The sequence below is a fragment of the Crocuta crocuta genome, unplaced genomic scaffold (genome assembly GCF_008692635.1).
Source record: "Crocuta crocuta isolate KB4526 unplaced genomic scaffold, BGI_CrCroc_1.0 scaffold113, whole genome shotgun sequence".
Classification (NCBI taxonomy): Eukaryota; Metazoa; Chordata; class Mammalia; order Carnivora; family Hyaenidae; genus Crocuta; species Crocuta crocuta.
Genome location: NW_027530368.1, coordinates 2,831,322 through 2,843,363, shown reverse-complemented (window position 1 = coordinate 2,843,363; position 12,042 = coordinate 2,831,322). Strand labels below are relative to the sequence as shown.

The 12,042-nt window shown below is 36.5% G+C and overlaps 1 protein-coding gene across 2 annotated transcripts in view; it reads right to left on the bottom strand.

The window, feature by feature from the left end:
- The window catches only part of EXOC6B (exocyst complex component 6B), a 594,589-nt gene that overhangs the window by 350,067 nt on the left and 232,480 nt on the right, over positions 1-12,042 (bottom strand). For both annotated transcript variants that reach the window (XM_077766295.1, XM_077766296.1), the window contains exon 7: positions 429-605. In XM_077766295.1, the coding sequence (XP_077622421.1) occupies positions 429-605 (177 nt within the window). The remainder of the gene's footprint in view (positions 1-428; positions 606-12,042) is intronic.

Sequence of the window (12,042 nt, the reverse complement as noted above, 5' to 3'; positions counted from 1 at the left end):
CAACTTCGTCAAGCCTCTTAATATTTTCAGTCTAAGATCCCTTTATGTGCAGCACACTGTTTAACATAATAGCTTTNTTCATCTCAAGTAGCTATGTTTCCATTTCAGTGGAAACTAGACCTTTCTCTAGGTCAGGTAAACTCTACTCTTTCCTTAATGCAGTACCCAGTCAGTATACAATCAAAAACCTTGAAACTTAAAAAAAATAAAAGTGGATGATTGTATTCAAAATCTCCACATTTAAATTCTAAGATATCATGATGCATCTTCAGTTTCCTTAAATTGAGGCTCATTTGTATTTAAAATAATATTTAACATCCAGAAGGTCACACAGGCTATGTTAGATAGATAAATTCTTCATCACATCTCAAATATACTACATTTAAACCTGAAATTAGTCTCCTTTCCCCAGTTAAAATGTCAGTTACCTCTTCATCATCTTCCTCATCTTCAACATCCAGAATTCCTGAGTCCTGTTCAGACTTGGGGCTAGTGCTTTCTATCTCTGTATCAAAAACTGTGTATGTGTCTTTCTTCGATTTTCTCTTGCTACCTATCCTGGGTTGTTGCAAGATGATGTTATCCAGGTTTCTCTGTTGCTGAGCCTAGGATAGAAACACATATACCACATTACAAAGGAAGTAAGGAAGGAAGGAAGAAAGAAAGAAAGAAAGAAAGAAAGAAAGAAAGAAAGAAAGAAAGAAAGAGAAAGAGAGAGAGAAAGAAAGAAAAGAAACAAAGTTTGATTAAGCATTCAAAGAACACCTAATATTGAGCAAACTGGTATCTTAAAGAAAATATAACAAAGTGTCTTAATTCATAGCTTTAGTCCCATAAATAAAATCAAACATATTAATATACACTTTTTTAAAAATTGTTTTTAAAGTTTATTTATTTTGAGAGAGAAAGCGAGAAAGTGCTAGTGGGGTAGAGACAGAAAGAGATGGAGAGAATCCCAAGCACGCTCCATACTGGCAGTTCAGAGCTCCGTGCAGGGCTTGAACTGACAAAATGTGAGCATGACCTGAGTCAAAACCAAGATTCGGACACATAACCAACTGAGCCACTCAGGCACCCCTTAATGTATACATTTTTAACCCTGATACTACCCATGTTGATTCATTTTCCCAGGAAAAAAAAGATAATCAGTCAATATTATCATTAGACTTTCCAAATATACCCAGTAAATAATCACAAAGTGAAATCTACCCTTTTTCACATAAGTAGCCAAGACATTAGTGCAAATGACTCAATATGTATCTCCTACGAGATAAATGCATACTGGAATCATTGTGGTTTGGGGAAGAGGGACAAGAACTTTTTAGCTTAGCAGACTCTTAAAAACAGTGGTTATAATCTCTGTGGTTATAAGAGACCAATAAAATGTAATCAGGGGAATGAAACATCTTAATAGAGTAATTTGAACTAACTAATCCTTCAGGATTGCATGACCTTAATCTGTGGAAAACAAAGTTTTTAAGGGTTTCTTCTTCTGAACTTTCATAAAAAGGAAATGTAATCCCCTCAAGTTTACAAAATAGATTCAGATGGTGTGGTTTCAATACATACAAAGGGGTGGAAAGTGTGACTATGCAGAGTCAACAACATAAGTATTAACTCATACAGTATTAGAGTTATAAGTGACCTTGTCACTACTTAGGAAACTGAGGCTAGAAGGCAAAGGATCCGTGTGAGGTCACAAGGCTGGTTAGTGGCAAGTCAGAAGCTCAACGTGTGATCTCCTAAATTTCAGATCAGAAATCAACCTACTCTACCCACAGCTCCTCAAAGCATGACAAAGTATTTCCCCCACAAAAGGTTCTGTTGTCAAATAAATGGGAAAAACTGTCGTCATGGAGCCTTCTTGTAGCCACAATGCACATTAACAATAAAAACTAAGAGAAATCATTTTTAAGAAAACTTCTTTAATTTGTTTTAACCCAGCATGTTCCAAAAGTTCACAATGAAACTTCCATTTTTTTTTTTTAGTAATACTTGGTGTCATCCCAAGATACAAAGCTTAAGAAGCATGGCTTCTCAAAATATACATTTTTTTAATCAATATGTAACATTTTTTTCCATAGTGACAGGCAGAAATTAGTTCTGGAGAAAATACGAGTCTCCAAATATTCTGAATGAGACTAAGAAATTCAAGATAAGGGGCGCCGGGGTGTCTCAGTCGGTTCAATGCCCGACTTCAGCTCGAGTCATAAACTCATAGTTCATGGGTTCGAGTCCCATACTGGGCTCTCTGCTATCAGCATGGAGCCCACTTCAGATCCTCTGTCCTCCTCTTTCTCTCTCTGCCCCTCCCCTACTTGTTTTCTAAATAAATAAACAAACAAATAAATACTTTTTTTAAATTTCAAGATAAATATTAAGTATAAGATGTTAGTCCAGGCACTGGTTAAATGAGGCAATTTTAATAGGACAGAGAAAATCTTGAACTATGTGGGCTAGTTTCTGCCAAGAAAATGAAAAGAATCTACATTCCAGAGATCTGAATCAATGGACAAGCTTGTTTCTATGCATAATACTCACTGATATTTTGGTTTGTCTTACATAAAATATACATGGCTTCAGTAACAAACTGAGATAGAAAGGGTATCCAAAAGCATTTAATTTACCGTATGTACACAAAATATCCCTGTCTTCCAAGCATCTGACACCTAAATTAGATACAATAGTCTTTCTTTCCCTCTCAAAAGTAGTAAGTTCTTTTCCACTTCCAAGCAAACCACACAAAAAGGGATCCAGGTCTCTGGGAAGGCACAAAGGAAGGGAGAACTTCCTAGAGCTTTTCTATTTAAAAAAGCAAGCCGTGGACTAGAGTGATCCTTTGTCCTTTAAGCCTATCCTCTCCTTCAGTACCACAAACCCAAAAGCTTTCAGAAGATGGTCTTATTCCATTCAGTCCCAAGTCACTTATGTTTCTTCATAATTAATAAAATACTATCAGCATATCAAAAGCAATCAAGAGGAGCCATACTTCAGGACTGTCATTTAAACTTGAAATGATACAAATCTGGAATTATCCTATGGAAGTAATTTTAGATCCTCTATGATTTGTTCTTTTTAGGTGGTGTCTGGTGTTCCCATCAATTCAAAGGAATGCAGTTCAGCCAAATAGGCAAATTAAGACAGTAAACCGTCCACCAGAAATCAAAGCACTGCAAGTTGTATTCCAAGGCTTTTTATCAGAACTTGGAGTCTCGGTCAAAATTATCAAGGCTTCAGTCTGGGAAAGGGCAGTCAGAGCAGATCTGTTAAGCAGAAGTGGCCAAGTCGGAAATAATGAATCTCAGGTAGAACAATAAAATACTAAGATATTCCCCATTATGAATGCAAATGAAAATTAACATCTATCTAAACCATATGTTAGGGGATTGGAAGGAAGTGGGAAAGAGTGAATATAGATATAAATATATAAATACATGTAACACATGCTAAAATTAAAATGTGATCCTAAGTCCATGAAAAAAACAACAAAAGCCCTTCAGAGCTCTTCTACCATGCTAAACTATCTCAGCAGGACCATTTATTCTGTCCCTCCAAAGACAACCTTTATAACCATGAGCCAAAGAAGCAGCTGACTGATTTCTGCCTCCTATGTTGGAGTTCAGGGAAGCAGGTGCAAGCAGACAGTAGACATTAGAAAGTATTTAGGTATTTTCTTTCTCTTAAGTGTTCATTCTCTTCATGACCAATTTTTACATGTTAATGACCTCTTCCTCAAGATTCCCTCATATATGTTCTTCTCTGGTTTCCTAATATAGAGAAATTAAGCAAGATTTCTCCCTCAAGCCCTCTTCTCTTACCACTCTCCCAGGACCCAGCAGCACATCTCCAGTAGCACATTGACTATATTGCTTGTGAGTTCCTCCACCTCACTCCCAACATGCCTGTAATGGAACTCATCACCTTCCCATTAGAATTCCTCTGTATATTATAGCCAGGCTCCTCTTAACCCACCCCACATCATTCATCACATAAATTGAGCGTGAGAGAAAGGGGGGGATTTCAAAAAGTACAAATCCCAACTCCATCTCAACCTCCCTTAGACTCCACCATAATGGAAGCTGAACCTAATTTTCCAATGTACTTACCTAGTACTCTTCAACATGAATCTTCCACTTGGATCAAATTCTACCACTTAATACACAAGGAATATTATGCCATTTCTCTATTGGATGACCTCTCCCTGCCTGAATCCAACCTGTCCTCTGAATCCCAACTAGATGTCTTCCTTTAGGAAGCCTCCTCTCATTGTGCTAATTCCCAGAGCATCCTCTCTGTATCCCTACTTTCAGTCAAACATGTCTTGAATGTATATTGGTACCAGGCACTGTGCTACATCCTGGGTCTATGGAGAATAAGATGGAGTACTTGACTCACAAACCTCATGTCATACTATTACAGGAAGCAGAGACAGGCAATTAAGTGATGGAAATTCAATGTAATAAGCAGAATAACAGATATGCAGGTGCAATAACTGGACATAGGAGAAAGTAGTTATATATGTATGGAGGGGATTAAAATGGGCTTCACAGAGGAAAGGGTAGCAAACTGTGGTTTTAAAAGATAAATATAAATTTTCCAAAGGGAGATAGGTAAAAGGATAAGCATGCCAGAAGAGGGAAAGAGCATGAGAAAAGACCACCACATGTGAAATAACATTATTCACCCAAAGAAGAAGTAATTTTGTATGAAAGCTTAGGTGATAATGAACTACCAAGAGATAAAGAAACCATACAAAGCAGTTTCAAGGTTCACTAGTAGGTAATGCCTGTAATGGAACTCATCACTCATAAGCATGGAAGAAGAAGATCAGCTTTCCAATTCAGGCAAATTCTCCAGGAGCAGAGGAGTAGTCAACTGGGAGAAGGTAAAGACTAGAAACAGAAAAACTGATATAGATCCCTATAACAGTCCAAATAATAATGACGAGGACTTGAATTAAGGTAGGCAGCAGACAGATAACTAGCAGAAGAAATAGAATTTACTGATTTCAATGTAGTACATGGAAGAGGTGAAAGAAATAAGGATAACTCCAAGTATTCTGGTCTTGTTGACTAGATGGTGGCAAATAATAAAAACCATGGAAATAATAAGTTGAAAGAAGAGAAGATAAGCTTAGTAAACCTGCCACATAGACAGGTAAAACAAACAAACAAACAAACAAAACAATAAATAAATGAATAAAAGAGGCCAGTACAGCACTTGATTATGTAACTCTTCTCTCTCTGAGGATAGAAAGCACATTTTACCATTCTTAGAATCCTCCAAACCCAGACACAGTGATATATACATAGTAAATTTAGATAAATGTTTACTATATAAAGGCAATAGGCAACAAAAAAAATATATGTAAGAATAAAATCTGGTTCAATAAAAGAGATGATCTGGATGTTTTCCTACCTATTAAAAGAGAGGGAACAAAAAAGAGAGAGAAGGGTAGAGGGAGGGAACACCTATAAGAATTACCTAATCTGGACTATTAACCTAAAAATGTATCTATTGACACTTTTAAAACTGTCATAATGTGTCTGTGAGGTACCCTACCTATCTTAAGAAGTTTTATTGTGAAATACTACTTCCAAGGGTACCTAGCAGTTAAGATTCAGTTAAAATTCTGTGACTCAAAAGGCAGTCTCCAGTCTTTATCAACCCAATACTGACCTCTAGTGGACTAAAAAAATACATACAAATAACCTTTAGAATCAGAAGAGAGGTCTAGACTTTAAGGCCTGGAGACCTGGTATAATTACATGAACTTCAATTATAGTGNTGTGTGTGTGTGTGTGTGTGTGTGTGTGTGTGTGTGTGTAAAAGTTTCTTGGGAGTAAGCCACGTCTTTAAATCTAAGCTCTTAAACTCAATAATTCTATAACTTTGGTTCTTTCCTTCTCTGTGTAAAATGCAGCTCAGAGTTGTCACAAGGTTTAAATAAGATTATATTATGTAAAGTAGCTTGCATTAAAAGATAACTCAAACAAAAAACATTAAGAATTTTAAGCTCTACCTGTCTACCTGCTGAAAATGAGATAGGAACCTTGTTTGACTTTCTACTATGGAAGCACCTGAGCCAGCAATCTTTAGATGCATAATCATTAATGGCATCTAATCCTGCTACACACTGCCATTCAATTTTGCATTCGTACTACATTTTAAGGCTGAAATATCTGTACCAGACGCCTCCTGTGCTCCACTTCAGATCTTCTCAGCTTCAGCCTCTTCCGGCTAAAGCATCAGCAACCTGCTGCGGGCAGCCTTGGAGAGTCTCATAGTGGACCCTGAAACCAGCTCTCACACTTACACCGGACATCTAGCTTCCTTCCTGCCCTGGGGCTTTGGACACCATCAGAATTACTTAACGCTCATGAGTCTTAACCCAGAAGGGAGACAGCCCTTGACCAAAGAGCTGAAAGACAAATGATTTCCCATTCTGTCTCTCCCACTGCTGTCAGTCCCATGGCTTCTCAGAAGGCCCCATGGATTAAAGAACCAGACTGGCCTACAACTGGACCATTGTATGGACTCTACCAACTTCTCTTCTCACTCCTCTGACCCCTACTCTGACGGGTCATGTGCTTGACTAAACCACTCAAATACAACCTCCCAGGTTTCCTCAAGGAAACCAAAGCTAAAATAACATCCCATACGATAACAAAGTGAAGTAGGACTATGACCCCCGTTTTATGTCTGAAACCCAAATGATAACCATGAAAATCACTGTCAAGACCAAAATATAAAAAAATCTAAAGTTACCTCTCTGAATCTCACCACACATGAAAAGTACAAAAGAGCTGCAACATAAAAACAGAGTTTCTTCACGTTTACCAGCACTAGCTCTGGCATTTAGCATGCTTTGACAACCAGCTCCAATATTCAATTCAAAGAAACAAATGAAAACAAAACAAGATAGTGATTCAAAATTAAGGAAAAAGAACATATCAAACATCATATTTAAAAAGTTATTTTTGCATAGTAGTGTCCAAGGGGTGTATATATGTATATACATATGTGTACTTTGTATGATACTTTAAGGGAAGGATAAATGGGGTGCCTGGTTGCCTCAGTTGGTTAAGTGTCCAACTTCAACTCAGGTTGTGATCTCCTGGTTCGTGGGTTCAAGCACCACATTGGGCTCTGTGCGGATAGCTCAGAGCCTAGAGCCTGTGTCAGATTCTGTGTCCCCTCTCTCTCTACCCCTCCCCCGCTCATGTTCTTCTCTCTTTCTCTCTCTCTCTCTCTATTAAAAATAAACATTTTTTAAAAACTCTTAATAAATAAATGAATAAAGGAGGGATAAAGAAATAGCTCTGCATGTAACTTAATCAGATCCCCAAAAATTTCCATCAGTAAGATGAGAAACCTAGGATTATGATACCATGGGAACTTTGTTTTTAAATTGAGGTATTCACTACATTACCTTTAAAATTATAACTCGGATCCTGAAGTGCTTGCATGGCTTAGTCAGTTAAGCACCCCACTCTTGATTTTACCTCAGGTCATGATCTCACGATTGTGAGATCAAGCCCCACATCATGCTCCATGCTGGGAATGGAGCTTGCTTAAGATTCTCATTCTCCCTTTCCCCCCTCCCCCCACTTCCCCTCCTGTGTCTCTTTCTCACTCTAATAAATTAATTAATTAAATTATAGCTGGGATCCTTAGCCCTTTGAAAGTCTCCAGTTCATATTTAAACCTATATTTTATATTTCACTGGCAAGGGGATTGTTTTTGCATTAACAAAATTCACTACAATAAGACTACATGTAAGGTATTACATTTTGTATGACACAATAGTAAAACTACAGAATTCTCTTGTGACTTAGAATTCTCTGTTCTTTTTAAACACTATCTTTCTCCTTTGTCAACACACAAACACATGGCCACATATACACCAACATATGTTAATTACAGTTAATTATAAAATAAATTTTTAAAAAGTAAAAGAGGGGCGCCTGGGTGGCTAAGTCGGTTAAGCGTCCGATTTCGGTTCATAGGTTCGAGCCCCTCATCGGACTCTGTGCTGACCGCGCAGAGCCTGGAGCCTGTCTTTGGATTCTGTGTCTCCTCTCTCTCTGACCCTCCCCTGCTCGCACTGCCTCTCTCTGTCTCTCAAATACAGATAAAAAACATTAAAAAAAAAAAAAGAAAAGGAAAAAATATATATCAAAATCTCCACTGAGTAATATCAGTTATCTTGATGAATGAAAACCACACATTTCTTTGCATGTAAAAGAGTGCTCTTTTTGCTTATCTTCATTTTCTATTTCTCAGCAATTAGCATTTATACTGGTAGGCAAAGAAAAGAACCATACTAAATAAAGTTCTTTTAATCTACTTTTTGCTCAAAAATATATCACAAATCTATTTCTCTACAAATAAAAACCATATACTACAATATTTACTTTGTAGTACGTTCAAAAGATATATTTATTTAGGGGCACCTAGGTAGCTCAGTTGGTTAAGCATCCAACTTGATTTTGGCTCAGGTCATAATCTCATGGTTCACAAGTTGAAGCCCCACATCAGGCTCTATGCTGACAGTGCAGAGCCTGCTTGGGATTCTCTCCTCTCTCTCTGCCCTACCCTCGCTTACCTGCTCACTCTCTCTCTCTCTCTCTCTAAAAATAAATAAAAATAAATAAACTTCATAAATAAATGAATGAATAAATGAATAAAAGAACATTTACTTAAATATACCCTACTATAAGAGATTTATATTGCTTCCAATATTTTGCTGTTTAATAATGCTGTGCAAGTTTGTGTATATAGTTAATTATTTTATTAAAGGAATTTCTAGAAGTAGAAAATCTAGATGAAAAGATAAACGTTGAAAATAAATAAATTAGATTTGGCTATGTAAAAAAAAAAAAAAAACTTAACATCCATTCCACAATTTTATCATTATTTATTTTCCTCTAGTACTTTAATCTTTCTACAACTTACCTTGAGTGTTACACAGAGACAGAAAACCACTCACTCAAATGGTTATTTTACACCAACTCAATTAAAAAACAAAAAACTTCATTTTTTCCCAACTAATTTATCTCACTTTAAATGTCTAGCTCATGGTTTTTAAAAAATCTGATTATACTAAAATTATTTTACAAGAATCAGTAGAACCTCCTTATGCTTTTTCTTACCCCCCAATTCTGTCCTGTTAACATTTTTACATCCACATTGCTAAATAATACCCTTATACTTTATAGTAAAAACTTAGCTCACTTAAGGGTGCCTGGGTGGCTCAATTGGTTAAGCATCCAATTCTTGGTTTCAGCTCAGATCGTGATCTCACAGTCTGTGAGTTCATGCCCCACCTCGGGCTCTGAGCTGAGAGCATGGAGCCTGCTTGGGATTCTCTCCTCTGTCTCTGTCTCTGTCTCTGTCTCTGTCTCTCTCTCTGCCCTTCCCCTTCTCGCAAGCTCACTCACTCACTTGCTCTCTCAAAATAAATTAATTTAAAAAATTCTAGACTCCTTATCTTTTTACCTTTCTGCTTCTTCAATTACCTTCCCAGCATAGTATTTAAAGTTAAAGCAATAATCAATGTTAATAATTATGTCATGGAAGCATCCTGTCTCACTACTGAGCCATGTATCTATGTGATGACTATATATATTTGATTATACTTTGTTTTGATTATAGCTTTTGTTTTTCCTTGAGTTTCAAATTCTCTAATATTCTAACTATGATAATCTTTATTTCTTCAAAAATCTAATCATAATAGGCACCCTATCCAGACCCTATTTTTCCTACAGGTTTAAGGAATCTGAGCTGATTGTTCTATAGGCCCTGCTTCATAAATGTCATTCTAGAGGGGATTACTTTCATGTCGCACTGGGGTTAGAGACATAATTTCATAAACTCTGTATCTACCTTTTAATTAATTTAGTCCCACATTTTGTTGGACCACACTTTCAAGTAATTCCTAAGAAATGAAATATGAGAGTTAAATTTCCCAAGTCCTTGCAATCAAAACATCACTAATCTTACTTTACATAAATGGATAAAACATTTATCTGAGTATAGAATTCAAGGTTCCTCAGATTATTGAAGGCATCATTCCATTGTCTTCTAGTACCCATTATTGCTAACAAGAAAGACAATGTCATTTTGATCTTCATTCTCTTGTATACAACATTACATTTTCCCCCCAGAAGCTTTTCAAACGTCTTTACCCTATCTGTTGTAATTTCACAATGGCATACCTCGGTGTCAGTCTTTGTGTCACCTGTTCATTATGCTAGGTAAGTATACATCCATGAGCCTAGATATTTGAGTCTCGCATAATAAAGGAAATTTTCACATTATTACTGCTCTGATCATTTTCTTCCTTTGTCTGGAATCCCTAATGGATAGTGAATTCTCCTATAAAACCTCCTGATGATCTCTGCAACACTTTTATATTTAAAAACATTTAATTTTTGAGAATACTAATTAATTTTTTGGCATATTTTTCTGTTTCTGCATTATCTGCATTATCTGCAGATATCTGCATTATGTGTCCGTCTGATAATTTTTATTGTTGTTACTTGTTTTCTCATATTGGTAGATTTGGGTCTCTCTCTTTCCAGCTGGTATTTTTCCCTGAAATGTCTGTTAATCCTTGGGTGGCCATTTATATTTAACAATAAGTCACTCAGGAGTTTACAGAAAGGTCCATGAGCATGAAAAGACTTGTCAACCAGCAGGCTTCACTTTAGGGAGTTCTAGGAGGGAGATAATCTCTTTACTGGTGAAATCCAAATGGCACTTCATGGCAGTCTTTTATGAATGTCTCTAGAAAAGAATCTTCTAATCTTCCACCTAAGAATTTAAGTGCAAATATTCCACACATGAGGCAGAAGAAGAAAAGTAATTAACTGTTTTGCAGCTTAACATTTAACAAATCACACTATGTTAAGTCCCTCATCTTACCCCATCACCTATTGTTAACTCATACCTCCAAAGTCTCAGCTTCTCTGGAGTTACCAATATGCCCTGAACTGTTTTCTCCATTCCACGCCTACCTCTGTTTATACTTTCACTTGTGGCTTCACAAGTAGCCCTGTTATATTCGTTATCTCTCCCTAGTGCTTTTTTTCTTCCAGCTTTCCTGAGATGTCATTGATATATAATTTACGTAAGTTCAAGGTGGACAATGTGCTGTTCTGATATGGATGTATATTGCAAAATGATTACCATAATAGGTTACTTAACATCTCCATCCACTCACATAATTATCATTTTTGTGTGTGGTAATAACACATATGACCTGCTCTCCTAACAATGTTCAAGTATACAATAAGTCTTGTTAATTATAGTGATCATGCTGTACATTAGATCCCCAGAACATACTCATCTTACAGTTGGAAATTTGTGCCTTTATAGCAACAGCTCCCCACTCCCCCCACATCCCAGGCCCTGAAAATCACCATTTTATCCTCTATTTCTATAAATTTGGCCTTTTACATTTCACATATAAGTGACATCACACAGTTCTTGTTTTTCCCTATCCGACTTCTAACTTAGAATAATGCCCTCAAGGTCATTCCATGTTGTCACCATAGGCAGGATTTCCTTCTTTTTATGGTTGAACAATATTCTATAGTATATATACATCACATTTTCTCTATCCGTTCATCCACTGATAGACACATGGTTGTTTCCATGTTTGGGCTATTGTGAATAATGTCTCCAGCTTTGTTATTTCTCAGGACAGCTTTGGCTATTCAAGGTCTTTTGTAGTTCCGTACAAATTTTAGGACTGTTTTTTTATTTTTATTTTTAACTATTTCTTTGAAAAATGTCATTGGGCTTTTGATAGGAACTGCACTGAATCTGTAGATCACTTTGGGTACTAAAGCCATTTTAACAATACTAATTCCCCCAATCAATAAACATGGGATGTGTATTTATTTGTGTCTTCTTCAATTTCTTTCATCAATGTCTTGTAATTTTCAGTATACAGACATTTCACCTCTTTCATCTCCCTGGTTACATTTATTCCTAAGTATTTTATGATCCTACCGTAAATAAAACTGCTTTCTT